The sequence below is a fragment of the Chelonoidis abingdonii genome, chromosome 9 (genome assembly GCF_003597395.2).
Source record: "Chelonoidis abingdonii isolate Lonesome George chromosome 9, CheloAbing_2.0, whole genome shotgun sequence".
Classification (NCBI taxonomy): domain Eukaryota; kingdom Metazoa; phylum Chordata; order Testudines; family Testudinidae; genus Chelonoidis; species Chelonoidis abingdonii.
The window spans coordinates 1,966,856-1,993,919 of record NC_133777.1 but is presented as its reverse complement, the minus strand read 5'-3'; the positions used below and the strand labels follow the sequence as shown (position 1 = coordinate 1,993,919).

Below are 27,064 nucleotides of genomic sequence, written 5' to 3'. Positions count from 1 at the left end.
TCAAGGAGTTGTAGCTGTCATGCAGCTGTTACAGGAGGCACTATAGACAGCTGCAATCCACAGGGCCCTGGGCTGGAACCCGGAGTAGAGGGTGGGCCCGGGTTCCCCCCGAACCTCCCAACTCCTGATCAGACACAGGAGAAGCTGACCCAGACTGTGGGGAAGATCACTGAGGTGAGCAAATCTACCAATAAGCACAGGACCCACCAAGGTAATGGAGGAACTCTGTCACAGTTGTTACAGGTTGCATCTTAGGCTGAGAAGCTTTGAAGTGATTTTTACTTTCCACACTTTTCTTCTTTCCTACCACCAGAGTAACACACGCTTGCAAATACCCTGGTGTCTTGCTGCTGCTGCAGAATTCTGCTGTTTTGATGTATTGCTGGAGACACATTATTTCTGTGCTAAAACCTTTGTTATAGGGAAGCAGTCAAATTGAAACATCTAGTCCTTTTACTGGCAGACTTTTTACTGGAGCTGCTCATCTAACTCATCATGAATTAGGTTCCCAGTGCCGCTTGTATGTGGACAGCTGACACAGCACTGCTGTGAAATGGCTCTTCACTTGTGGTGCTCACTTTCATGCCAAACTGGGCTGGCCTGCTGTTGTCTTGCTGTGAGTAGGTTCCCATTGCAGCACATGGTACATTGTGAGAGTGTGGCCTTGCCTGTGTCTGAGGCCCAAGTCTGCAGTTGTGCTGAAGATGCCTTCAGTCACCAGGGGTGGTTTATAGTTCTGTACTCTGAGTTGCAGTCCTGAGCAAACTGGGTGCTGCTACCAGCTTTCCAGAGTCAGGGACGCCTTCTCCCCAGTTAGGTACATTCTCCTGAAATTCTGTCATGACTATAAGATACGGCAGTTTAAAGAGATACAATTTGGGTGGCACAATTAGCACCGCGTATGCATGGATCTTGGAGTGCAGCCGGTTAAATTCAAGGGATTGACGAGTTCAAACTCTGTCTATTCTTTAGTTTGGTCACCTGATCTAGACCTCTCCTGGCCTCCTCCTGCGACACAGGCTTCCCATTTAAAAATCTCAGATGAAATGATGCTGGACTCCAGGGTCAATCCGATTTCCTCACTGCTGGGAAAGTGTCTTCCCACTTGTACAGTATTGCACAGGTGCAAAGGGATGGCTTTTATCTTCCTGTGAAGCATCCATATTAGCCACAGCCAGATGGAAGATACCCATTCTGAGGATCTGGTGTTCAAGCTAGTATGGAAAATGGTACGTTTCCTAAACAAGATTTCTTAAAACCTGAAGGGGAAGAGGGGGTGTGTGAGTGTAGGGGTGTGTGTGTGAGTGTTTTCTCCCCTGAATGACTTTGTTAGAGATAACATTTGTTCACTGAATGGGAATTTCAGGCCAGCAACATTCCTGCGTTAAGCAATGGCAAATGATAAAGGAATGTCTGTTAATGTTTGTTTTTGATTCTACAAACTGCTCACGATCTGTGCAGCTTATCTGTGGGATTTGATGTCTTTATTATCTATATCAGATCTACAAATTAACTGTCTAATTAGAGACCTGGGAAAGCTGTTGCTTGTACTGTAATTTCTAAACTGCTGAAGATACAATCTTACAACTCCCAAGTGTAATAAAATTAATACACCGGCGCAGAAGAGTGCCTCCCAGAGGTACCAGTGTATATGTAAAGATGTTTAGTTGCCTGATTGGGCTTTGTGCATGAGGAACATTTGTGTAGAAAATCAGACCTTGGATTTTGCTCAGCAGAGTGGAAATTGAGTAATTTCTTTCCAGTGTGAAGCACTGGATTAGACACCAGAAGAGAGATCTGATCATCTTCTTTCTTCTGTGTTCGGCAGTGCAGCTTTGTAAGAATTATAGCGCAATGCTGCAAACACATTAACACCTGCATCACTTTCATCATGTGAGTAATCCCATTCATTACTCAGTGGCAAGAGCTGACTGTTCATGTAACTAGTCCCATTTAAAAATTAGGCTTGTGCTTTAATGTTTGCAGGTTTGGGGCCAAAGCCCAATGAAATCAATGGAAAGCTTCCTATTGACTGACTTTGGATCAGGCCCTGGATGTGTTAGGCGAGGGTTACACGTTCAGGTTTTTTGTGCAATTCCCCCCCTCCCCCCAATTGATTTCCATTACAGCAATCTGTGTTATGGACACAACAATCTGTGTTCCTATTTAATAGCTTTGTAGTGCTGCTCAGTACACAGTTACCACAAAGATGATTTCTCTGCTTATTTGCAGTGTGCGGTGGTGGTGGTGGTATCGCTGGCTTAATTGAGCTGTGACATGTAATATTTTGAAGGCACCGTAATTATTTTTCTGCTTGGTGCCAGAATGTTGCATTGCTAATGTGCCCTGCAGGATGCCACTGAAAGGCCAGGAGGTGTTAGCTGTGTATGTATATTTAATGACTTCCTTAATTATTAAACTCTGAAATGAAACCTCAACAGAGCATGGGGACAGGCTGTCCTCCAAAACTTGGGATGGTTTGAACTTCTGAGCAGACCTAGACTTCCTAATTTCTCTTGTCACTAGAAGTGGATGTTTCGACACCTCTGCTGCTCATGTAGTGGGATACTTAAAATGAAGGCGTGGTGCTTTCCTTCCTTCCTTCACAAGAGAAAGTGACACAGGCCAAAGTTGAGCCTCAGATTTGTGTCTTGGTTTCCTTTCTGCTTATGGACTATTGGCTCCAGCTGCTCTCACAGTTGCTCTTCTTAAGTGTTGTTCCACCTGCCCTCCATGCTATCTCCATCCTTTACCATCCTCCCTTTCCCTTTTCCCCTTTAAACTGATCCTGTTCTGTCTTCCCTCCTCACCTAGCCTTGTCCTACGACAAGTTGTAAAATCCTTCTCCGTTCCAGTATGCTAGGGTATAAGTAACAAAACTTTTCTTTTAACCTGGCTTCTCACCTTCATTGCATCTTGCTTATTCCGATACTGGTAACGGTGTTCCTCAGATTTATTTTGTCTGGAAACACAGTCCAGTTCAGCACTTTATTGGCATGGGGAGCGTTGGCCTATCCTGGGAAGAATGGCTTAAGGGGATGAACAGCTTTAGACTGAAATGGCTTTGAAATTTGTTTTTATTTTGTTCTTTTGAAGAAAGGTGCATAAAGGTGACTTCATAAAAGCTCCTAGGATCAGGGGCAGCTTCAGGCCCCAGCACGCCAAGCATGTGCTTGGGGCAGCATGCCGCGGGGGACCCTCTGCCGATCGCCGGGAGGGCGGCAGGCGGCTCCAGTGGAGGGTCCGCTGGTCCCCCGGCTCCTGCTGACCTCCCGCAGTCATACAAAGGATATGTAAATAGGTTGATAAGGAAAGCTGCAGTTGCAACACCAAGCAGTTTGCAGGTGAAACAGCAAGTGCTATGTACCCAGTGGGTGGGGTTTTCAAGAGTGCTCAGTGTTGGTCACATTCTGTTCCCATCAAAGACAGTTGGGGTTGTAGCAGAGTTAGGGCAAATGAGGAGCACTCCTAAAATTCCCACCTAACTCATTAATCTATCAGGAGACCTTTAAGCCTCTTACCCATGTGTCTGAAATTGTAAATGAACCCTATAACAGAGCTAGTGAGGAAATGAATGTTAATGTCGTAAGTTGGATGAAAAGCTGTGTTAAACCAGCATTAGTGATGGAAATTGGAGTATTCCTCATGTCCAGTAATGAGGCTACCTTTTGTATCCACAAAGGTAAAGGCCATACGGCCAGATGCCATCTGTTCCGGCATTCTGTCAAGACTAAACGTTACTCAGAGCCTAAATTGGCACAGACAGACTAGTCTGTTTCTCTTGCTGAAATCTTTCTGGCTTGTTAGTCATTTTGCCCAGCCACATTCTAGTGGTTGCGTTCGCAGTCCCAAGAGATGTAGTAGATGTCTCACAATAGAAGCAAAGCAGGGATGATGGTAGTCTTAAAGAGCTTAAATGACATGTTGTCAACTACCTAGTGAAAATCGCTTTGCCATTTAACTTGTTCATATTTATCCTCTTAGAATTTGGGTCACTTTCTGGTTTTCCCCCGCTGATTCTTTTTGGTCTGTCCAGCAAACAGCTCTCACTTCATTTCCCTGCTGTTTTCAATAGAGTGGGATCAGTGTGGCTGCCTCAGTTTACTTCTGTCTTTCCTGCTCTGGAAAAAGAGTGGTGTTTTCACTTCCTCGTGTGGAGCAGCAGAGGGAGCTCAGACCTAACTTTGGGATGAGCCATTGCATGGATTTCCAAGAAGAGCTTTTCCTCCGAAGGACTTGTATTGGCACAGAAAGAGGTGAGAGGCCTGCCCTGGCTGAGTTCTCTGCCTGGTGGGTGCACCTATGGGTTCCACTTTCTTTTAAGTTGCTCTTATTTTTAAAGCCTCTCTGTAAATGCAGCTTCTGCTGCTGCCGTTCACTTTTCTCCAAATGCAAATCCATTTTCCTAAGTCTGTGTCATTTTCCTGCTGGCCAGGGATTTCATCACTTCATCCTAGACTCATCCATCTTGGCTTAGAAACAAAACAGTGGGAAACATTTATAAGTCAAATTCGTGGCCAAATTGTGTGACCCCATGTTGGAATCAGGGAAGGGAATTAGATCATCTCCTGTTGTTTGTTTCTTAATGAGTTCACCCTAAGACTGGGAGGGTTAACGACTAGTCAGGGAAAGAGGCAGTGAAGGCAAGAGCAGCTCCACCTGCCTCAGTCCATGGTCTCTCTTGCTGGGGCTCTCCTGGTGAGTGCTGTGAGAATGACCAGGTGCACTAAGTTGATGGTTTGAAGCTGAATGGGGTTGGTTGGTGGGGAGGACAGTTTGGGGCCGGCAGGGTGTCTACAGCAATGGGGAGCATGCAGCAAAGAGAACCTCCTATTTGGGTTGGCGAGTTCAGTATCAAAAGATCAAGAAGCTCTAATGCAGGGTGAGACACCATGGAGACTGGAGTCCTCAACCCATAGCCCAAGTTCTTTGCTGTGGTGGCTGCCTGTGGTACTTTCTCCACACCATACTGCCAGGCTGCTTCAACCCAACCAGAAGCGCTGACCTTCTGAAGGAGACTTCAGTCTCAATGGCGTGTCACATGGGGTGGTAGGTAGGTAGGTGGATGGGCACTCTTCTACTAGGAACTAGACGTAGACCATTCAGCCATTCTGTATAGAGCACTCAGCTATTAGAGAGTTGCAGCTCTCAGACAGAATTGAGGTGGGGCAGCTTCATAAAGCTGAAAAGTTCCATGACAGACTGTCAAGTCTGCATAATCCAGTCCCCACATGAATATCCAGCTTCATCTTGTTAACAGTTGAGGAGGGCAGAAGTGAAATACACAGTTTAAACTTTTGTTAGGAAGGTGAACTGAAGCCAGCCCCTTAGTAGAACTGAAGACATTTAACAAACTGGCCACTAATAACTTAAAGCACCAACCTCCAGCTTTATCTTTTCATTGGCTCAGTTCTAATCCAGCCTTTTTAAGCTGCTCCGACTTTTATTGTTCATTGTTGGCAAGTCCTGCTTTTGTTGTCAGCGGTCTATTGCTATCAGCTTATTATAAGAAGTGACATTTAATACCATTCCTGTACATCTTGAATATAGGCTCAGTCCAAACTGCTTGACTCAGATTTATAGTGTGGATTCCCTTGAGCCAGGCAAGGCATGAATTGGAGTTGATGTCCCTGAGCACAGTATTGGGCAGAGAGCACTGCTGACTGCCTTCTAGATTTTCAGAGTGAAGCTTGCATTCAACAGCAGAGTTTTTTTACTTTTTCCTTTATGTTTGGAGGGTAGTGAGGAAAGTGGTACAGTGAAGGGCCACTCAGGCCAGTAACAACCTCACTGGTAACAGTCCAAGCAAAAATTAAAGAAGCCACCATGGAATTTACCCTTCATTGTGCAACATCCTGAGGGCGCCTGCACTTGGGTGTGTCTTGGAGGCTAATTTTAATTTGTACCCAGGTTCAGGGAGAGTGTTGCTAATAGATTCTTAGTTTCTTCCTTCCTGCTTCCCAGATTGTGCTGTCTTTGTATACAGATGAGTAACAGAGAGCAGAGAGCCACACTATAACAGAGAGCAGAGAGCCACACTATAGCAGACCTTAAGGTGGCCATCCTGCAGCAAAAAAACTTCAGGACCAGACTTCAAAGAGAAACTGCTGAGCTTCAGTTCATCTGCAAATTTGACACCATCAGCTCAGGAATAAACAAAGACTGTGAATGGCTTGCCAATTACAGAACCAGTTTCTCCTCCTTTGGTTTTCACACCTCTACAGCTAGAACAGGGCCTCATCCTCCCTGATTGAACTAACCTCGTTATCTCTAGCTTGCTTGCTAGCATATATATGCCTGCCCCTGGAAATTTCCACTACCTGCGTCTGATGAAGTGGGTATTCACCCACGAAAGCTCACGCTCCAAAACGTCTGTTAGTCTATAAGGTGCCACAGGATTCTCTGCTGCTTTTAGAGAGCAGAGGAGAAACTGTGAAGGAGTCTCAGTAGTTCAAGAAGACAGATACTTGGATTGGCTCCTCCATGCCCTACAAGTTGCTACTGGGGAAGAAATTACTAGCAGTAATTGTGCCACTCATAAAAACCCATCTACCTTCACTTCTTTCATAATGAAATGTTGGGAAATGGATGAGCACACGGCCTACTACATCTCGCTAAAATGAGAGGACTGCAGGTTTCACTTACTCTGTGCTTTGTTCCTACAAAAAAGATGTCCTGTACCCATGTAATCAAGCCTTCATTTTCATATTTGCACACATCAGTGATTTCCATCTCTGTCTCATACCTTCCAGGCTGAACTTTTTGCCCTATGTATTGTCTTTTGCTCTTGAATTTAATTTCAGAGCTGCTCGGGGGAAGAAGTTGTGCTTTAGGAGAGAGAGGCTCATGCGGAGGAGTATGGAGTTCTAATGTGATGTAGCCAAAAGAGTCGTCGTCAAAGTTGCCTTTAATCCAGACAAGTTCTTCACTAGCCAGAGCCCGTGCCAAGTTATTAACAGCTGCCGTTCAGTTCTCCTTATGCCCCCAGTTAGAGCTAGAGAGCTCACCGTGGCTATGGAACACCTGGTAGGTAGTGCAGAGCTGGGCGAGGATGGGAGGGAGAGAGGACACAGGAGACTGGGTGCATTTGGCCAAGCAGCATTTCACTTGGCATCTTGTCTTGTTTAACCTGGAGACGGCTGGTGACTGGTCGTGCGGAGGGGTTTAATGCACACTTTCTACAACTACTCATTCAAATCCTTCAGCGCTGTGCTCTGTTGTGGGTTGGTTCTTCTGCAAAATGTCAAATAATCCCGGTCTCGAGGGTGCAAACTCAAACACTGGAGTTTAAATTGTTGGCATGCAGCAGTCTGCATGGGAAGTGCCTGTGTAAGATATTGCCTTAGGCATGTGACTGTCTCCTGCTTTCTGTAGCCAGGCCCGAGAAGAGCTTGCCACTGACTCCAGGCTTAGTGACTTTGCCTTTAGCTCAAGTGGTAGAAGCCTGTTTCCCTGCTGACAGCTACTGGGGCATGTCCGAGATTCACACCCTCTGTGCTCAGTCTGCGGTGGCCATGAGTCTGCTATAGCCCCATCTACAAAGCCTGGGCTCTCTAGCTCAGTCTCTAAAACTCCTGGTTGTAGCTCTCCAGATCCTTGGTTCAGTCCCTGGATTGTCAGCCAGGATGATGATGGCCGTCACATCCGCATGTGGTGGTGTGTTTAAGCTTGAATACTTATTCTGCTCAGAATAGAAACAAGGTCATGTGACTTCTTTGACTAGGACTTCGGTAAACCATTCAAATTTCAAATATTCATGATCGCTTTCCACAGTGCCTTTATGAACATGAGAAAATTGCAGTCTGGAAGCAGGAGGAGTCTCACTTCACGTCCTCTGCTGGTAGTTATTCACGTGGTTCTGTTAGGGACGTGCATTTGTTGATCAGAAAGAAGAGTGGTTGAATTTAAAAGCTCCCTTCTCTGTAAATGTAGAGCCCAGCCATACAGGGTGCACCACTAAGCTCCAGTGAAATGCTGAGCACCCACCCCTCTATATGATACGCCATCTGTGCTCTTGTAAAATGCAATCATTTAAACACGTGGGCTTTTAACAATACAGCCAAATACTTCCAAGCCTACTATTTTCAGCTCCCTCCTAAATCCCCTAATCTTGTTTGCAATACTACATTGAACTCTGGGCTTAATGCCTTGTGACATCTTGGTTTCTTTACCTTCACAATTTGCCAGTGTTTGCACCATAGGTATCTGACTCAGAGTACCCTTAAGTCTTTGGTTTTCTTCAAGAGATGCTGGTGTGAATATTTTGTAAGATGGGAGTAAATATCTGTTCTTTTCAGTAAGCCAGTATATAGCTTGGAGCTGTACAGAAACCCTGAGGCTAACACTTTCACCCCTGGGTGCCTACAGTTAAATTAGTATTTAGGCATCCAAATCAAAGTGACTTTCAGCAAATTGGCCAGGCCACTTTGATTTCACTGCCTGTATACAGCCCCGATCAAGCAAACCATGTAAGCACATATATAACTCTAAGCACGAGTAGTCCCATAGACTTCAATGGCGTGACTTGCTTGTTTAAAGTTGGGCATGTTCTTAAGTGCTTTGCTGGATCAGGCCATGTAGATGGAATTTTAGGCATCCAGGTTTGAAAACATTGGGCTTAGCATCCTGTGACTTTATTTATTTGTGATCTTCCCACAGAGAAGACCTCCACGCACAGGCCCTGAATCTGTGGATGGGTTCCTTATGTAAAATATAAAAGCTATAGAGAAGAGGAAGGGACAACTGGTTTCATAGTATGGCAAATTACTGAACCTCTTGGGTTGGAGAAGAGTTTTCCTCCCACAAATTTCTTATTTGCCTACCCCTTTAAGGCTAAATCTCCATTATGCTGTGCAGCTCTCTTGTCTATCTGTTGATGCTCTTTCTCTCCTGTAGTGTACATTCACCTCGAGAGAGGTGGGAGTCAGAGCGTGGCAGAATGATTTATACATGAGGTAACTTCAGAGCATCCAACATCAGTGACGCTAAGTTAAATGGCTGTAGATGTGATCCACGCTTTCCATTAGTTGTTTATGATGCTCATTCAGCTTTTCACGTCAGTGAAGTTGCACTGAAATACGATCTCTGTTGATATCATGCAACAAGCTGTTCTTAAATTCCACCATCGTCTTGTCAAAAAATGATCTGCTTTAGGAGTTGCGGGTGTCTTTTTGCTGAGAAATAACTGACTAATGCTATTAATTCTGCCTGCCGATAGAAAACAACATCTCTGAAAAATTGCTCTGATAGGAGGCTAATTAGGCATGTCTTACGAAGAAATAGAAAATGAAATGTAATGATCCAGCATATTTTAGTGCACCTGTGGAAAAGCCTCATATCTTGATGTAACTAGTTAAAAGCTTTACATTTACATTTTTGATTTGACATTTTCACTGCATTTTCTTTGCAGTTTGCTGCTTCGTTGTACACAAGCGGTGCCATGAATTTGTTACTTTCTCCTGCCCGGGTGCTGATAAAGGTCCTGCTTCTGATGTAAGTAAATTTAGCAGCTGATCTCCTGTTTATGGGTTTGCAATGTGAAGTCATGGGGGGAGACACTCATGAGCCAGATTGCCAGTAAAAATTTGAACCTCTGCTTGAAATCATGGGGGCAGATCTTGAATGCAAATTGCCCCTCAATAAACATTCTATTTGTCTCTTGTATGCACAACAAAGCTTTTGAGAAGAGATTCTGCTGACCTTTTGGCCAATAATGGTTTAGCCAGTGAAAATGTTGCCCTTTCACATGATCCTCGAATTTCAGCACTATTAGTCATGTGAACTATTTGTATATTTTTGAGGTTTTATAATGAAGACCTTCAGATAGGTGATCACTTGTTGCCAGTTGAGACAGAACCACCTCAATGTCACAGAAGAAGTGCTGAGGCTTGAGCAGAGTGTTGGGAACCTGAGCTGTCATCCCATCTGCCTCTGGTACCTTGACTAAGTTACTGCCTCAGTTCCCCATCTGCAAATTTTTCATATTTAATATACCTCCTGCACTGGCTAACTTGTAGTTCCAAGGGTTAATTAACCCTTGCCAAACACTTCTTAGTGCTAAAATAGCTATTCGAATCATGCTATAGAAGACCTCGCAGACTGTTCTGTTGTCCCTAGCAATACTTCTTAAACATCTACCCTAGCTGAAATAGCTGATCGTTTCATCTTTTGTCACACTGATGAATTAACTGTCAGAGGTTGAGTTGTAGTTTTTAAAAATCTGTCTTTAGTGGGTGGCTAATCTACAGGGTTTCCTCTGAGCCCTAAAGACTCTATTGATCCTGACCCCTCTTCATCACCTTAATTATCATGCCACAATCCAGTCACTATTAAAAGTGCTAGCCCTATCCACTACTCCAATATTTGATGAGAATTCACCTCTGTTACAATTTAGATTCTCTTGGTCATTAATATACAAAGTCATCCCTGATTATCTTAATGCCATGGGTGTTTACCAGAAAAAAATACATATTTTTCAAGAATCTCAATTACAATATTAGCCCTCAGATTTAATTAAAATTATGCATATATTTGTCAAACCCTCTCCTGCCCCCAGGAAAAAAAACATTTAAATCAATTTCACACCTCCCTTTTGCTTTGCATGGTCAGCCTTGCACCAATCACTTTAACTTTCCCAGGAAGGAATGACATGCAGTTGACAAGGCAACAGTATCCAGTATAATTGCTTACTGAAAAATAGAACAATTATAGTGTGAAAATTTGCCACGTTTAAAGCCATCTCCTCACAAACCATTGTGGTGGTTTAAAGAATGATTTACATTTTTCTTGGTGAATCCTGATGTCTACGAAGAAGACAGGCAGTGTGAGGCACAGCCAGGCATGGATCAGTCATGTAAGATTCCCTGCAATTATTTTTGCCAATGCACTTCAGGCCTGGCTGGAAGGTTTAACTTTACCATGGAAACTGATTAATTTCAGCAACTGCTACAAGAAAGGAGATTGAACTGGAGACACTACAATGCACCAGAATGCTAGTTAAAAATAGAAACAGTGGGAGCAGGAGGCTAAAGTTTAACCAAATGTGGTGGCTAAATATACATTCTGTTGCCACTAGAATCTGAAGTGGGGAATAACTAGATTGCATGCTGAGATTTATAAAGGGCACCTTTCTGCATCATGTCATGGGACTCTGGCCCTTCCCGTGAAGGGCTCTGTCACTGAATCTAACAGAGGCATGAGCACACATCCCAGAGTGCCGTGGCCCCTTTACAAATGGAGCTGTAATGGCAGGTGAAATGCTGGCTCCTAGTTGTAGTGGGTGGGGGTTCCCCTGAGAGGGGGAGACCCAGACTGTGGGGGGTACTGCCAGGGGACAGCACCCAGTTAAAGGGGCACTAGGGCCTGGGAGGAACATGGGGGCCAAGCAGCAGCGGGGCGAAGGCTGCATGAGCTAATTCCCTGAGAGACCAGCAGGAGGCACCTCACGGGAGAGTCTCGCACGTTTACATGCTAACTTCTCCGTGCTGTCAGTAGCACACTTCACGATATTGTATAACACAGAAGTGTACTTGACCCCGGTCCTTCAGCTTCAAAGAAAGCCCTTGTTGCAGTATGTTCAGTTTTAATGACTTGGTTGGTGAATAAGAAAAATGGTGCTGGAGAAGCAAATGCAGCTTTCATATGTTCAGCAGTTACGGTGTCCTGCCAAAGGGCTGAAGGTTACAAAGAGTCTGGTTAGGCTCTTCCTGTATCTGGCCCTAGGTTAGCTGGTGTCAATACCTGCCAGTTATATGCCCCCCACTGAATAGTACAGGCCCCATGGCTGTAAGGGATAGAGGAGGAGCCTGGCAAAACTGATGTTTTGGGGCCTCCACACACTGGAGGATTAAGTGTAAATACATTAAAACATGTAATTTTTTTTTTTTAAAATGTTGACATAGCAGTGCTTCGAGTGTTGCTTCCTATAGCATGCAGCTCTGTGGGGACTGCTTTATCCGTGGGCTAGCAGGTAACTCAGCCACTCTCCTGGTCCCTTTTTTCCCCTGTGTTTAGCAGATCTTGTTCCACGTACAGTGCACTGGTGCTTGAAGTACGTGGATAAGTGCTCTGATTGTTTGTACACCGAGTGCAATGCCAGTATTAGAATGCTGGTAACACCACGCTGGCAAAGCACTCAAGTGTGCGTGTGGCTATATGGGCAAAGCTAAACTCTGCACTGGGTTAGTAAAACTTCCCCTAGGAGTGGAACAAACTGCACCAGGAAAAGTGCAGCTTTGCTTTTATAGCTGTGTCTACGTGATGGGTTTCTGCTGGCACCTCCATGCTGGCTGGAGACCACCCCCCTGACTGGCAGACCTGTGCCCACAGAAGGCTGTAGAATGGAACTGGCCTTATACTAAACTTTGCAGTTGAGTTGTAGATAAACCTTCTATCCAGCATGCTAGGTTTTGTTTGGGAGAGTTTCCCACGGTGCCTAGTGTTGCTTTCTTTCAGAACTGGAGGCTGTTTTTCTGGCCCATGCAGACTTCAGTTTTGTAGGTATGTCTTTTGCAGAAAGAGACACATTTTGTTTCCTCTGGACAGTGCAGGGGTGACTTGATCGCAGTCCAGACTACCTACGTGGGGGACAAATATTTGATAATGGGCTTCAGTCTAGCAGATAAAGGTCAACAAGAGTCAATGGTGAAAGCTGAAGTTAGACAAATTCAGAATGGAAATAAGGCATAAATCTTAACTGGGAGGGTAGCGAACACTTGAAACAATTTACCAACGAACGGGATGGGTAGAAAAATTGCTGGTGATGGAGAAGTGAGGTTCGATGTTTTTCAAGAAGATCGGCTCTAGTGTCAATAGGAATTAGTTTTGAGCAGTTCTCTGGCCTGTGCTAGTCATGAAGTCAGACAAGAAGATGACAATGGTCCCTTCTGGCCTTGGAATCTAGGAATCCAGAGCACAACCTGTCTAGTAGCCGAAGTGCCTAGGGAAAAACCTCATTTGTCAGACTACTGCTGTCTTGGTTGGAAGCTTTCTTCTATATGGGAGAAACTCGCTAATTACTGTCAATTTGCTGATTACTGAATGTTATGAATTAGTAAGTGGAGGGAGAAGGGAAATACAATAAGGAAACCAGCGCCAAACAGACTAATGATCTGCAAGAACAGCATTTTGCAAACCATTAGCCTGTGTAGGAAGGCAGAAGAGGCCATTATGATCATCTAGTGTGAACTTCTGCATAACCCAGGCTATAGAATTTCACCTGGTGATTCCTACCACAAGGTCAGCAACTTACAGGCATATCTTTTAGCCGTTTAATCTTCTTAGTGTACTGTGGATTTTGTGAAAATACCAGAGTCTTGATATGTGGTGTCATTGTGATACCCTGCTGTTTACTATGTGTAGAGGGGGTGGGTGTATGTGGAGGGGGTGGAGGCGTGTTTCTGTGAATTATAAGGCATGTGGATCAGTTTGTGGATACAACAATATGAAACTCAGTAATGACAAGGGCAAAGTACTTCACTTAGGAAGGAAAAATCAACTACAAAATGGGGAAGAACAGGTCAGGCAGTAGCACTGCTGGGGAAGGGTAAAGTGGATCATAAATTGAATATGAGCCAAGAGTGTGAGGCAGTTGCAAAAAAGCTGATATTATTGTGGAGTGTATTGCCAGGAAGGTCCTGTATCAGACATAGGAGATAATTGTCCACTCTGCTCGGAACTGGTGAGGCGTCAGTAGAGCACTGTCCAATTCTGGGTGCTGCACTTTAGGAAAGTTGAGAACAAACTGGGGAGAGTCCAGAGGAGAGCAACAAAAATTTGAAGCGGTTTAGAAAACCTGACCTATGAGGAAAGGTTAAAGAGAATGAGGCACATTCTCTGGAAGCGTTTCCTGAAGTGTAGCTAAAATCTCATTTATTTTTTTTATTTAACTTCATCCCCTTCCTTTCAAATCTTCTCCCTCCTTGGTGTTTACACCATTCAGATCCATATCTATTAACACAACAATCGGAAGGAGAGCTAGAGCACGCGTGGGGAATCGCGTATGAAGTGTGTTTATCAAATTATATTTGACATTTTTGCCCAGCATGAAAGTGTCTAGTTGAATTCAGTCAGCCAAGCAATCTCTCTAACAGGGCTTCTGTGCACCCACACCTGTTCCGATGCCTTTTAATTTTAGCATTAAGCAATGGGTAGATGAAATTGCAGCGATACCTGCCTGTCTGTTCCCGTGAGCAGTATAGTGTACACTTCCTCTGCCTCTTCTTGTAGCCAGCTTTGCTGCATGATAATCTGAGGGCCTTTACTGCTACTTGCTAAAAGCTATGCAATTTCATATCCAGTGTAGCTCTAGCTTCAGCGTTCAATCCCTCATCTTTTGGTCTCTTCCCACTGGGCAAATGCTGAAGGAAATGGGAAGATAGGAGGCCTAATCCTGCTGGTTTTAATCTAACTCCCCAGCAGACCCAACGGAGCATGAGCCCTGTAAACAGAGAGGATTTTACATATAAATAATCTTTTATAATGTACCTACAGAGAAATTTTTAAAGGTGCCTTCTGAATTGTGCCCATCTTGTGTGCAGAGGCAGCTTCTGTGCACAGAACAAGTCTTCACATACACACAAAGGTACTTGCATTCAAAAATTGCGTAAGCGTGCGCAGATGTCTGTGCACCCTTGCATGCAAGTTTTGTCACTTGTAGCATGTTCTGCCAATGTTGATGCTGGAATCTGCTTTGGAAAACTTGGTGCTTTCTGCTGGTAAACAAAGGTCTGTTAAGTGCTCAATGTTAATGATTGACTGGTGCACCATCGCCATTGCATACGAGTTGGGGCATACGAGTTGGGACAGCCGTTACCTAATGGGATGTACCCTACAAATGTATTATTTGTATTTCTCTGTTGACTAGTTCCTACAACACTGGCATTCATTTTTACTCATCTGAAATTGCTTGGAGCAGTAATATAGAAAATGACCATATGCTTTTAAGAGTCTGGAAACAAAAGCAAAATATTTGCCTCAAAATAACCTCAGAGGAAAACGTTTCAATCTGTGGCTTTTGTTGCTGGGTTTTGATTTTGAAACAAAAAAGCAATTTGAGCTTTCGGCCCCACACTGCAAGTCAACCTGCAGATGCACAAATAAATGGCCACAGAGGATGAGGAATGTGCTGGGGAGCAACAAATGTACGTTGCTCCTCCAAAGTTTTGCTTTTGGTTTTTCTTTGCCTCTTTGGAAACCAGTAAACTGGAACTGCTGACACACAACAGCTGAGTGTTTTCGATCAATGAAAGATGCACGGAGGTTGTAGAGCCCTTCCTCTAAAAGACCGAAATAATTGAAGGTAGCCAGGAGGCACAGTTACAACAGAGATAAAAGGGAAGGATTTGGAAAAGGGCGAATCGCTTAACCTCATTTTCTTGTATAAGAGATTTCCGATGAAGTTTGGCAGTGGGAGAGCAGTGAAAGCTTTGAGCTGGATCCCACCACCGGTACTCATCTTGGCCTTGCTTGTGAGCTGACCTTGCTTACCCATGGGCGAGGGGGGAGGAGGTCAGGTGCACCTTGCCCCTTTGTGGGGGCTACTCGCAGTACAGGTGTGTGAGCGGGAGAAGAGATAAAGCAATCAGTGAAGAGCTGCTAGTGCCCTCCTGGCCAGGGCACTGGGCATAGGCTGGGCTTTGACTGCCTCTCCCCAACCAAAAACCTCCACCTGCTCCAGGGCGGACCAAGGGCAGGGCCGGAAGGAGCAACTCGGTCAGTTGAATGACAGCGTGGTCTGCTCTGGGCCAACACAAAGGCAGATTTCTCTTTACAGAGCGGCGCCTTACTGTAGCAGTAGCCCGTTTGGTTTCATTTTGGGAAGAGTCCTGGAGAACTAGAGAGGAACCAGAGGTTTGGGTGGAGAGGAAGCAGATATGATACTGGTCTGGAAGAGAGAGATCTAGACTCTGCACATGTAGAGAATCTAATGCTTCCCTGGTTTAGGGACAGGCAGGAGAATCTGAGCAGCTAGAGGGTAATGAACAATAAAGAGGAAAAGGGTTTTTTTAAGAGCCACTCCAGGTTCTCCTGCAATTCTCCCCTGTCTCTAACTTCTCTCTCTCTCCCTCCCTCCCCTGCTTGACTATGTTAGCAACTACTCCAGCCCCTTTTTTACTTTCTTGGGAAGCTCTTCCGGCAATACTTAGTTTGCAGCCACTCTTGTCAGTCATGCTCGGCAGTCACTTTGGCGAAGTGAGGAGGGGACTACATGGCTCCTAAAAGAGCTTTCGTTATGCCTTGCTGTGAAAAGCGGCCGAGCGGCAGATTGCAGGCTCCCTGTGGGCTGCCTTTTCCTAGGAAGGTGATGTCTAAAATAAAACTAAATTGCTGTGTTTCAAGAGCAAGTGCTTGATGCCAGGGTGAGTGTTGAAAAAGATGCCCAAATCTTCTATTGCCTACCAGTCTCCCAGGCTGGAACATCATCTCAGAATTACTGCCGCAGTTAGTTAAGAGGGCAGGTAGACATGGAAAGGCCAACCCAGCTGGCATTAATTAATATTTAATGTTATTTCTGCAAATAAAGAGGAGATGACAGTTGCTTGGGCTCTTCAAAAGGAAGCAACACTTCCCCTTTTGTAGTTGAATTTTGCACTTGGCCCAGCCTTCCCGCAGGCTTTTATGTCTTGTATGCGCATCCTGACAACTGTCACTTTGCGATGGCTGGGGAATGCACACGGGGCGAACTTTCTGTTCCTCGTGCTGTGGAGAATCAAGCTTCTTACAGGCATTTTCATTTTTAAGGAGCTTTAAGACACAAGGCTGCGAAATATTTCCGCAGATGGGACTATCCCAGCCAGACCAGGAATCAGTTGAGGGCACCAGATTAATTATGAACCAGTGAAAAGCTAAAGATTTCCTTTTCCCTGAAGATGTTGCTAATACACCTGCCATCATTCCAGAGCAACCTACGATTATGTCAGACAATAAGGTCTGGGTTGTAGCGATTCAGTTGTGCATTTTTATGATAATGCAGCTGTCTGGTAACAGGAAGATTTCATTGGCTTTTAATAGCTGCGAGAGGAAGGGCAGTCACTTAACTGATTGGGAATGTCAAATGTTGGATTTGCTTAAACCTGGCAACTGACATGAAAAACTCTTGGGATTACTCTTCGTAACAGGCCATATGTCTCCTGCTGAGACGTAAGAAGGATTCATGGTGCTGCACCGCACTAGCTTGCTTTCAGATAACAAGGTTACCACCGAGGTCACTAAACTAAAACAAATGGTCCGGCTAATAGTGATTTGCAGGCCAGCTCAGCGAATGGTATTTAGCACAATTTGAACATTGATCGCTGAAGTATGTAAGATGGGTGAGAAGTGCAGGCATTTCTGTGGTGCTCTTCACCCTGGCCATGGAAATAAGAAGACGACTGTAGCTGGCTTTGGGTGTGTCTGCTGCTCTGTGTGGAGCTGAAAACCAAGCACAGCTAGAAAGATGAGCCCATGAAATGTTGCGGCTGTGAGATATATATATAGATAGATGACTGTCAGAAGCTACTGCAGCTTTTCCAGATGTTTAAATGAGCACAGAACCTGAACAAAACAGATTTTTCAAAAGTGACATTAAAACCCTGAATCCCAGCCCTAAATTTTAAACCTCAACCGTGAAGCAATAAATCTTCATCTTAAATATCATTCTCTGAAAACAGCTTAAGGAAAGTGCAACATAACAATACCTCCTCTGCCAGAGAATGGGTTACTTTTGACTGACATTTTAGAGAAATTACAGCTCCTGGTGTCTGCAGTTGTAATGCGTGACAATATCTGAAGTTAGGGCCACTTCAACTGAAGCTGTAAATAAAGGCCATGAACGTTGGATAGAAATTCCAACTCTTCACCCCAGGCAGTCTTGAAACTAGCTTGTTTTGAAATTAGCGTGCGCCTTGCTTTCATCTCTGGGAATGAGACAATGCTATTTCTAGCATGACAGCCCACAGCCAAGTAATCTTACAAAACAAATCTGCCTTTGGTCACTCCTATTTTTTTGAGTAGCTTTGAGATCTGGGGAAACCTTGGTTCCAATCTGCAAAGCACTTAAGTTTGTACTTAAAGATAAGCGCACACATGTATGTCCATTTAAGTCAGTGGAGCTACTCAAGCACATGCTTAACTTTTAAGTAAAGTGAGTAAAGACTTAAATAGAACTACTAAAGCATGTGCTTACAGTTAAGCATGAGTGCTTTGCAGGATTTGGGGCCTGTGTGTATGCTGCACATAACCATAGGGAGAGGCTGAAAATTCTTTGCAAAGAATAAAAAAAAAAAAAAAAAAAAATCTAGGGGAGAGAAAAATGTCTAGAGGTCTCTTTTCTTGTGGTTTTGTTAATGTCCGTGTTTACGATGTCATCTGCTCTCTTTGGTCTACTTATGTTTGAACCTCCTTGGGGGGAAAAAAGTGTGTTTTAACCTTTCAGGGCATACTGAATATGAATTTTCTGTATTAATGTCTAGAGAAAAGGGATCATTATATAGAGATGGCAATGCCTTTAAATAACTATTAGTCACTTCACAGAATAGGGAATGAAGCTCTGGTTGTAGGCTCTGGCACTGGAAACATCAGGGCTTCTACTACATTTATTATGGTGCATGCATCACTCTAAAGTAAGTGTAAGTCTTTCAGAAATGTCTGTGCTGTTAAGTCATTGTATGTGTCCATGGGTTGTGAGATCTAGTCATGTGAGCAGCATACAAGCAAATCTAGAGTCAGTTATTAAAACAATGGCTGAGGACAGCTTCTTTTTTTACAATCCATTGAATTATCTAGTTCAGTCCAAATTTGTGCACCACAGAAAGGATAGATATCTGCGGTGCTGGTGATCCTAGATTCAGACAGTATGCTCAGCCGGTGTTCAGCTTTGCTATGGTCATAAATGGAAAAACTGTAATTTTTGTGTTTTTTGCCAACAGCCTGTAACCTAAGTGATACACAGAAGCTACATTAGAGCATGAAGGTTGCAAAGTCAAGTGCTCAGAATTTAGGAAATGCTGGAATTGTGGTTGTCTATGTAGAAGGCTGTACAGGGAGGTCAGTAGGGGCTGGGAGCATGTTCAGTGCACTTGGTATGTGGAGAGTTTCCATAGGTGAGGGACATGCTCACTGCAGATGGAATATGAGGTGAATGGGAGAAGAACAACCAGCAAAGAAAGCATGGGAGGAAGAAGACCGCAAGAAAGGATGTGGAAGACTAAGGATACAATGGAAAGACTATCGAGAGAAGTTTGAAGAACAAAGGGCTGGAACTCCAAGACCTACAAACCCGTGTGTGCCATAGACCAGAAGGAGCAGTGAAGATTTGTGGGCATCTCTGACCCCGCCCCTCATGGGAAATGGGAAAAGGAGCTGAGAAGTGAAGTGATGAGCTAAACAAATTGAAGATGTGTATGACTGTGGTTTTCATGATGGCCTGCTGAATAGGTAGGCACTGTTATACATGGTCTCGTGAAATCCTAGAGAACAGGGAAGGTTTCTTTGCTGGTGGTGGTTCTCCCATTCTTATCACATGTCCAGCCCACCTCAACTGGGCACCCTCTGGCCTATCATTAAGACCCCCAAGTTAGTCTTCCTTCGATGTCTTGTGTGCACAATGTGTTTACCTGTCATTCTCCTCAGCATGTTGTTTTCTACTACCTGTATTATCCTTTTTTCATCTCCTTAGGACCCACTGTTTGGAAGCCATAGAGCAGGCAGGGGCAGACACCCACAGCATATCCTTTTCCTGCCCGTTTTTTTACCTAATTGCTTGTCCCACAGTACTTCTATCACCTTTTTCACAGCCACCCAGGAACACTGGGTTCTTCTCTTCAGTTCTCCTGATCTCTCTCTCAGTGTATCTCAAAGTTTTTATGAATTATTTATAGATGATATTTGACTCCAATTAAGAGCCATCATATTTTTGCTACTATGGAGGCACAGGTGTTGCTGGGAAAGGAGTTGGTATAGTAAAATATGGACTGCCCTTGTAATACAAAAGCTTTCCTACCAAATATGTACACAAGAGATGTGCCAGAAAGAGGATAGGGATTTAGAAGTTTGGTTGCCCGTCTTGGTGTACTCCAGGAAGACGGGCTCCCCAGCCAGCGAGCCTGAACCTTTAGGCAGGTTCTTTGAATATTAATCTGCTCCTGGATAAATAATATACAAGGTAGTGTGTTAACATTTTACTGTAACTTTGCCTCAGTTAAGAAAAAGGCTTTAAAATAATGTTGTGTGCCTTTCAGTCACACTAAATTCAATTACAACAAAACCATCTCAGACTCAGATTGGAGTCTAGTGAGCTTTTTCCAAAGGAGGTTCTGAGGTTTACACTGATTAAACAGTAAAATAAGCTATTTTCCTTTTGTGCCATTCAGATGTGGAGGATTTTATTCCATGCTGGGCACAGCACGAATTTGTATCTGTCGTATCCCCCTGGAATACAGGCTTCCCGAGTACTGTGAGTGCTTGAGATCTATCATGTGAAAATATATTCACTTGCTAGAGGCTCCATGAAGTGGTCTCAGGGACAAGTCTGTGACCATATGTTTGACATCTCGGCACTAACATATTCTAGTGTTTACTTTTTAAAAGGGCAAGTAATATCATGTTTGCTGCTATCACATTGTTCACTCTGCTTGTGTGTTCTCCGCCTTCCCCCACCCTGTGTCTGTCTTGTCTATTTTGATTGTCAATTCTCTGGGGCAGCAGCTATTTGCTGCTTTTTGTACAGTGCCTGTTCTTGGTTGTTAATGAGCAGTATGTGATGATGGAACAGCATTTTTGATTGGTGCACCTATAAATGAAACAAATGTCAAAACACCTCTAAAATTTCACTTGTTGAAGCAGGCTTCCAAGGAGTTAGAACGTTGCTAGAAACGATGCAACAGTGAATGAACACACCAACCACTCAGTCTCGCCCAGAACACGGTCTGTCCTCTTTCTACACAGCATAGCCTACCTTAAAAGGGAATCTTCAATGATGGGAGTAATAGGCCTTGGGTACACTGGCACTTTACAGCGTTGCAACTTCCTCGCTCAGGGGTGTGAAAAAACACCCCCCTGAGCGCAGTAAGTTACAGCACTGTAAAGCGCCAGTGTAAACAGTGCCCCAGCTAATCCCCACAGAGAGGTGGAGTACCTGCAGCGCTGGGAGAGCTCTCTTGCAGCCGCACAGCGCTGCCACGGGAGCGCTCCTGCCGCAGTGCTTTGAAGTACGAGTGTAGTCGCATTGCCAGCGCTGGGAGAGAGCTCTCCCAGCGCTGCAGGTACTCAACCTCCCCTTGGGGATTAGCTTGCAGGGCTGGGAGCCGTGCTCTCAGCGCTGGGGCACTGTTTACACTGGCGCTTTGCAGCGCTGTAACTTGCTGCGCTCAGGGGGGTGTTTTTTCACATCCCTGAGTGAGAAAGTTGCAGCGCTGTAAAGCACCGGTGTAGCCAAGGCCTTAGAGCTGGCACCGTGACCACACTTGCACTTCAAAGCGCTGCCACGGGAGCACTCCCGTGGCAGCTTTTTCAAGTTGCAAGTGTAGCCATACCCATAGTAAAATGTGTCTGTCTTAAAGCCAAAGTCCGTATCCTTGCCACTTGGCTTTCCCTTAAGTTTCCTTACTCTGTTTGCTTTCTCTTGGAGATATTTCTCAATTAAGGTGTATTTCTAAATCCTGTCTGATGCCTCCTCTTACAGGCTTGTGTTAGTCAAACAAACTAGCATTAGGTGTGAGCTGCTATTGTGTCTGAGCACAATAGCAGCATCTTGGGCTCGGTTTCACCAGTATCCTAATGAAGCTTAAGGATGCAGATACTTTGGGCTTTTAAATGCCACATGCACAGTGGCCTCACAAGTTGGCATTTATATACTTGATGCACATTCCTAGATTGCAGAGCCAGAAGGGACCATTGTGATCATCTAGTGTGACCTCCTGGATAAAACAGGCCAGAGAACTTGCACCCCCAAATTCCTAGAGAATATCTTGATTTAAGAATAGTCAGTGACTGAAAATCCACCACGACCCTGGGTAAATTGTTCCAGTGGTGAATTACTCTCTCTTCAAAATATGTGCCTTGTGTCCAACTTGAATTTATTTAGCTTAAACTTCTAGCTATTGAATCCTGTTAAACCTTTCTCCGGTAGATTAAAGAGCCCATTGTTAAATACTTGTTCCCCATGTAGGTATTTACAGAGTGTGGTCAAGTCACCCCTGAAATTTTTCTCTCGTAAGCTGAATAGATTGAGTTCCTTGAGTTGATCACTGTAAAACAGGTTTTCTAACCCTTTAATCTTTCTTATGGCGTTTCTCTGAACCCTCCCCAAATTATCAACATCCTTCTTGACCGGAACTGGACACCATATTCCAGCAGTGGCCACTCCAGCGGCAAACACAGAGGCAAAGCTCTTTACTTCTACTTGCGGTTCCTCTGTTATGTATCTCGGGATTGTATTAGCTCTTTTGGTCACAGCATCACATTGGAAGCTCAAGTTCAGCTGATTATCCACCATGACCCACAAATCTTTTTCTGAGTAATTCACTGCAGCACTCATCCTATTGTGGCTGGGAAAATGAAAGTACTTGACATACTGGAGCAAAAAACAAACCCCTTCTCCTCTCCAGCCCCTCCCCCCCCCCGACAAAAAAACCCTGCTTGTTGCACCTGAGCCCTTACATAGGGAATGAACGACATTGACAAGCGGATTAAATTGTTCTTTCAAATGCTGTAACAGAGCTACTAGCTCAGCAAAATTCTTCTTTTGCTTTGCTTAAGGTGCATCAGGGAAAAATAAATAGGTTAATTCTCCTGGAATTTTCTCTTGCGCATGCCCCCATTTGAATTTCTTAACTGACTTCCCCTTTTCCATCATGTTGGAGCTGCTTATGCTTGCCTGAACCTTTTCTCTCTCCTTTCTAGCCTACCTGAGACTTGCAGCCTTCTCCCACTCTCCTTGCATGTTGCCCATTATGAGTTCCTGTGCCAAACATTCACTCTCTCTCTCTCTCTCTCTCTCTCTCTCTCTCTCTCTCTCTCTCTGGCCAGGTCTACACTGCGACTTTAAATCGGTTTAATGGCCGATATACCGATTTAACACTGTACCCGTTCACACGACGTCGTCATTAATATCGAGTTAAATGGCTCCTTAAATCGATTTCGGAACTCCTCCCAGACGAGAGGAGTAGCGGCTAACTTCGAAAGTGTATTCGGATTAGGTTCGTGCTGGCCGGAGATCGACATTACTTGGCCTCCTAGAGGTATCCACATGCACCACTGACTGCTCTGGGTCCGGCAACCGAACTCGGATGCGGAGTGCCCGGTAACAGGAAACCCGAGACCTTTAGAATGACATATTTTGCTTTCACGGTCCAGCTCTGCCACAGCACTAGTGGCGATGCAAGTTCAATGCAAAAGTAGCTCCTGCATTGACCTTACGGGAGATACTAGATCTGATCGCGTATGTTGAGACAAATCTGTTATCAGAGCTCGCTATAAGACAGGAATGCCAAAGCGTTTGAAAAATAAACTCCAGATACACACAGGTGCGTGACAACTAACGGAAGCCAAGACTCAAACTGGATGCTCAGGAGAGAGGGGAGGGTGGAAGTACAGGAAGTATACAGCTACCAGTCTCCACAGCAGTCTCTGAAAACTATTTGCATTCTGGCTGAGCGCCCGATGTCTGTAGCTTAATACACGGTGTCTTGCTGGTTCACGAACAGCTCGTCAGTCTCTTCCCCCACCCCCAGCACGTGAAAGAGAAGTAAATAAATAATTCCTTGAGTACTGTAAATGTCACCCTCTGTGCTAATGCTCTGCAGAGAGTAGCGCGAGGTTTGACAACGGTCAGGATACCGTTTTGATCCCAGGTCCATGATTGCTGTGCTATGGCGTTTGCTCAATGCACTCCGGAAAAAGGCGCCAAAGGTTGCTGCTGCCTTCACAAAGGGAGGTGGCTGACCCCAGCACCACCCGCGGGCAATGTTTTCTGCCCCATGCAGGCACTGTGCTTCTCAACCCGGAAGTGGAACTATGGATAGCTGAGGAAAGCTACCCACAGTGCACGCTCCTGAAAATCGATCGTAGCTTTGGACCAGACGCAAACAATCGATTTCATGATCCCATGTGGACGCGCTAAACCGATTTATTAGATCTGTTTTGTAATATCGGTTTAAGCTAATCGAAAATAAATCGTTCGTGTAGACGTACCCTCTCTCTCTCTCTCTCTCTCTCTCTCCTCTCAAATCCTGTTTTTTTCTGAAACTGTTCAATATTAATCCACCAGGGAAGAGTGTGTGAGCATGCCTTTGTTTTTCTATATATAAGACATGTTCATGTGCATGCACACATTTCACTGCTAGATTATTGTATAGTATTTGTGCGTGAGATCCTTATATTAACTGATCTGCACTGTGATGACCTATTCTCCCCCATCCCCATCTCTGGTCATTGGTGTAAAAGTTGAACTGTATTTACTGTAGGCTCCTTTTCCTCTGTCGTGTACAGTTCTGAGCACAGTGACTAAGAACAAATATCTGAGTCCATTAAGATGAAAACAGAACTCAGTTGAGCAAGTAGTCATCAATGTTGGTGTATTTTGCGTCCTAAATTCTTATTGCATGTAGTTTTTAAATGGTTGGTCACACTGCTTTCAGATTCTGTATCAAGCTGTGCATTCAGTTTTGGATCTAGTGAAAAATCTTAACCCTAGGAGCACATCTCAGAAATCTGAGGTAGTTTGTTGTTCAGTACAGTTGGGATAAGAACATGAGTGCCAGAATGGGAGCATATGTAATCCAAGAGACTGAGCAGCACTGGGGGGCTTTAAAAGAAGCTGTCTCTAACAGTACAGGGATGTGTATGTATGGTGTCATGTTGCTTAGTGCAAATAGGTTACGACCATGGGTCTCAGTGATAATGGTAATGGTGCCATATTGAAGCTGTGAGGTTTTGTCTCTTTCCTGGTGTATATTATAAGTGGAATATGTCCTCGTCTTTAGGGTCCCAGTAAACAAGATCTGTTACAGTTCTCATCTAGTCCCCAGCTGCGTGGTGTCCCCATGTGGTGCTACACATGATACCCTTTCAAACTGGTTCTGTTGGGACCACATATTTCATAAAGGCTTTCAGGAAGCTGGTTCCAGACCTGTGTCAGAGAGACGCTTTGTTTAGCATAAATCTCTTCTTTAGAAGAAGAGGACCCTTGTTTTAAGCACAAAAAGTGATGTCTTTCCATTTATGCTACGAAAGCTTTTAGACATGGATTTTCGCTTCTCTCCCACCCCCCTAACTTCAATGGCTCTGAGGAATAACTCTGTTCTGAACCCCCTGACCCTTTTGAATGAAAGAGGTGGCCTTTTTTCAGAGGAAGGTAGAAGCCTGCAGTATAGTTACTCTAGGGTTACTTTACTATGATGCAGATCTTATATTTTGTATGCATTCAGAAGAACAGGCACAGAATGCTCCCATCAGCAGTTCTTTCACATTGTTATCAGAATTGGACTTAAGAGATTTTGTTATAATGGAGGAGTCAGTATTTTCCAGTCCAATGTCAGTCAGATTCTTAAAAGCCCTTCCTCGGGTTCTATCCCTATGTCGTGGATCCCCTTCACCCCGAGACTTAAATCTGGGGCTAACTAGGTTGGTGGGTCTGCCCTTGGAACCTGCTGCCCTCTGCTGCATCTCTCAGTCAAAATAGCATTTTCTGGTAGCTATTGCCTCTGGGAAAAGGGTGGTGGAGTTGTGTGTATTTGTGGCTGACCCTCCTGGTAGTTTTTTATAAGGACAGATCTGCACCTGAAATTTCTGATGAAAGTACCATTGGCTTTCCACCTCAACAAAGCCATGTGGTGGTAACATTCTTTCCGTTTCACTAGTATCTCTGGAGGATGTTAAACAGAAGCTACTAAAATTGACATTTTAAAATCAGCAGGTACAAATAACTTGAATCCAGAAGCTTTAAAAGAGCTCTCTGGACCATTAATGTTGATTTTCAATAAGTCTCGGAGCATTGGGGAAGTTCCAGGAGACTGGAACTTAGGCCAACGTTTAAAAGGGGTAAACAGGATGATCTGGGTAATTATAGGCCTGTCCGCCTGATATTGATCCTGGGCAAGATAATGGGCCAGATGATATGGGGCTTGATTAATTAATAAACAATTAAAAAGGATAATGTAACTAATTGACATGGGTTTATGGAAAATTGATCCTGTTAAACTACTGATATATATTTTTGATACGATTACAAGTTTGGTTAATAAAGGTAATAGTGTTAACGTAAGATGCTTAGATTTCTGTGAAGCTTTTGACTTGGTACCACACAACATTTTGATTAAATAAACTAGACCAATATCAAACATGGCAGTCATGCATTAAATAGTGGTTAACTGATGGGTCTTGAAATGTAATTGTAAACAGATAACTTTCATCAGCAGGGTGTGTTTCCAGTTGGGTCCCACAGGGATTGGTTCTTGGCCCTATGCCATTTAACATTTTTTATCAGTGACCTGAAAGAACACATGAAATCATCACTGATGAAGTCTGCAAATGACCCAAAACTTGGTGGAGTGGTGGTTGCTGATACAGAGAGATCTGGATCGCTTAGTAAACTGGGTGCAAGCAAACAATATGCATTTTAATACGGTTAACTGTAGATGTATATGTCTAGGAACAAAGAATGTTGGCCATATTTACACCAACTCTAGTCTGGGAAGCAGGGACTCTGAAAAAGATTTGGGGGTGATGGTGGATAATCAGCTGAACATGAGCTCCCAGTGTGATGCTGTGGCCAAAAGAGCTAATGTGCTCCTTGGCTGCATAAACAAGGGAACCTCGAGAAGAAGCAGAGAGGTCACTGATATGACCGCTGCTGGAATATGATGTCCAGTTCTGGTGCCCACAATTCAAGAAGGATGTTGATAAATTGAAGAGCCATGAGAATGATTAAGGAATTAGAAAAATGCCTTATAGTGTTGGAATTAATAATATTAGAAGTTATCAATATTAATGTCAGACACTAATTTAACCATAAATTCCCTTATTAAATCAAAAGGCAGAATAGTATTTATGCAATTGCTCTAAACATGCCTAAAAAAACTAAATAGTA

At 44.1% G+C, this 27,064-nt stretch overlaps 1 protein-coding gene across 5 annotated transcripts in view; it reads left to right on the top strand.

Annotated features, from left to right (window-relative positions):
* The window catches only part of PRKCB (protein kinase C beta), a 272,295-nt gene that overhangs the window by 97,416 nt on the left and 147,815 nt on the right, over nucleotides 1-27,064 (top strand). For 4 of the 5 annotated variants that reach the window (XR_004372151.2, XR_012656472.1, XM_032769125.2 and 1 more), the window contains exon 3: nucleotides 9,410-9,492. The exons of the other annotated variant lie outside the window; for it this stretch is intronic. Coding sequence is in view for 2 of the 4 variants with exons in the window: in XM_032769125.2 (XP_032625016.1) it covers nucleotides 9,410-9,492 (83 nt within the window). In the remaining 2 variants the exon portion in view is untranslated. The remainder of the gene's footprint in view (nucleotides 1-9,409; nucleotides 9,493-27,064) is intronic. 5 annotated transcript variants of the gene reach the window in all.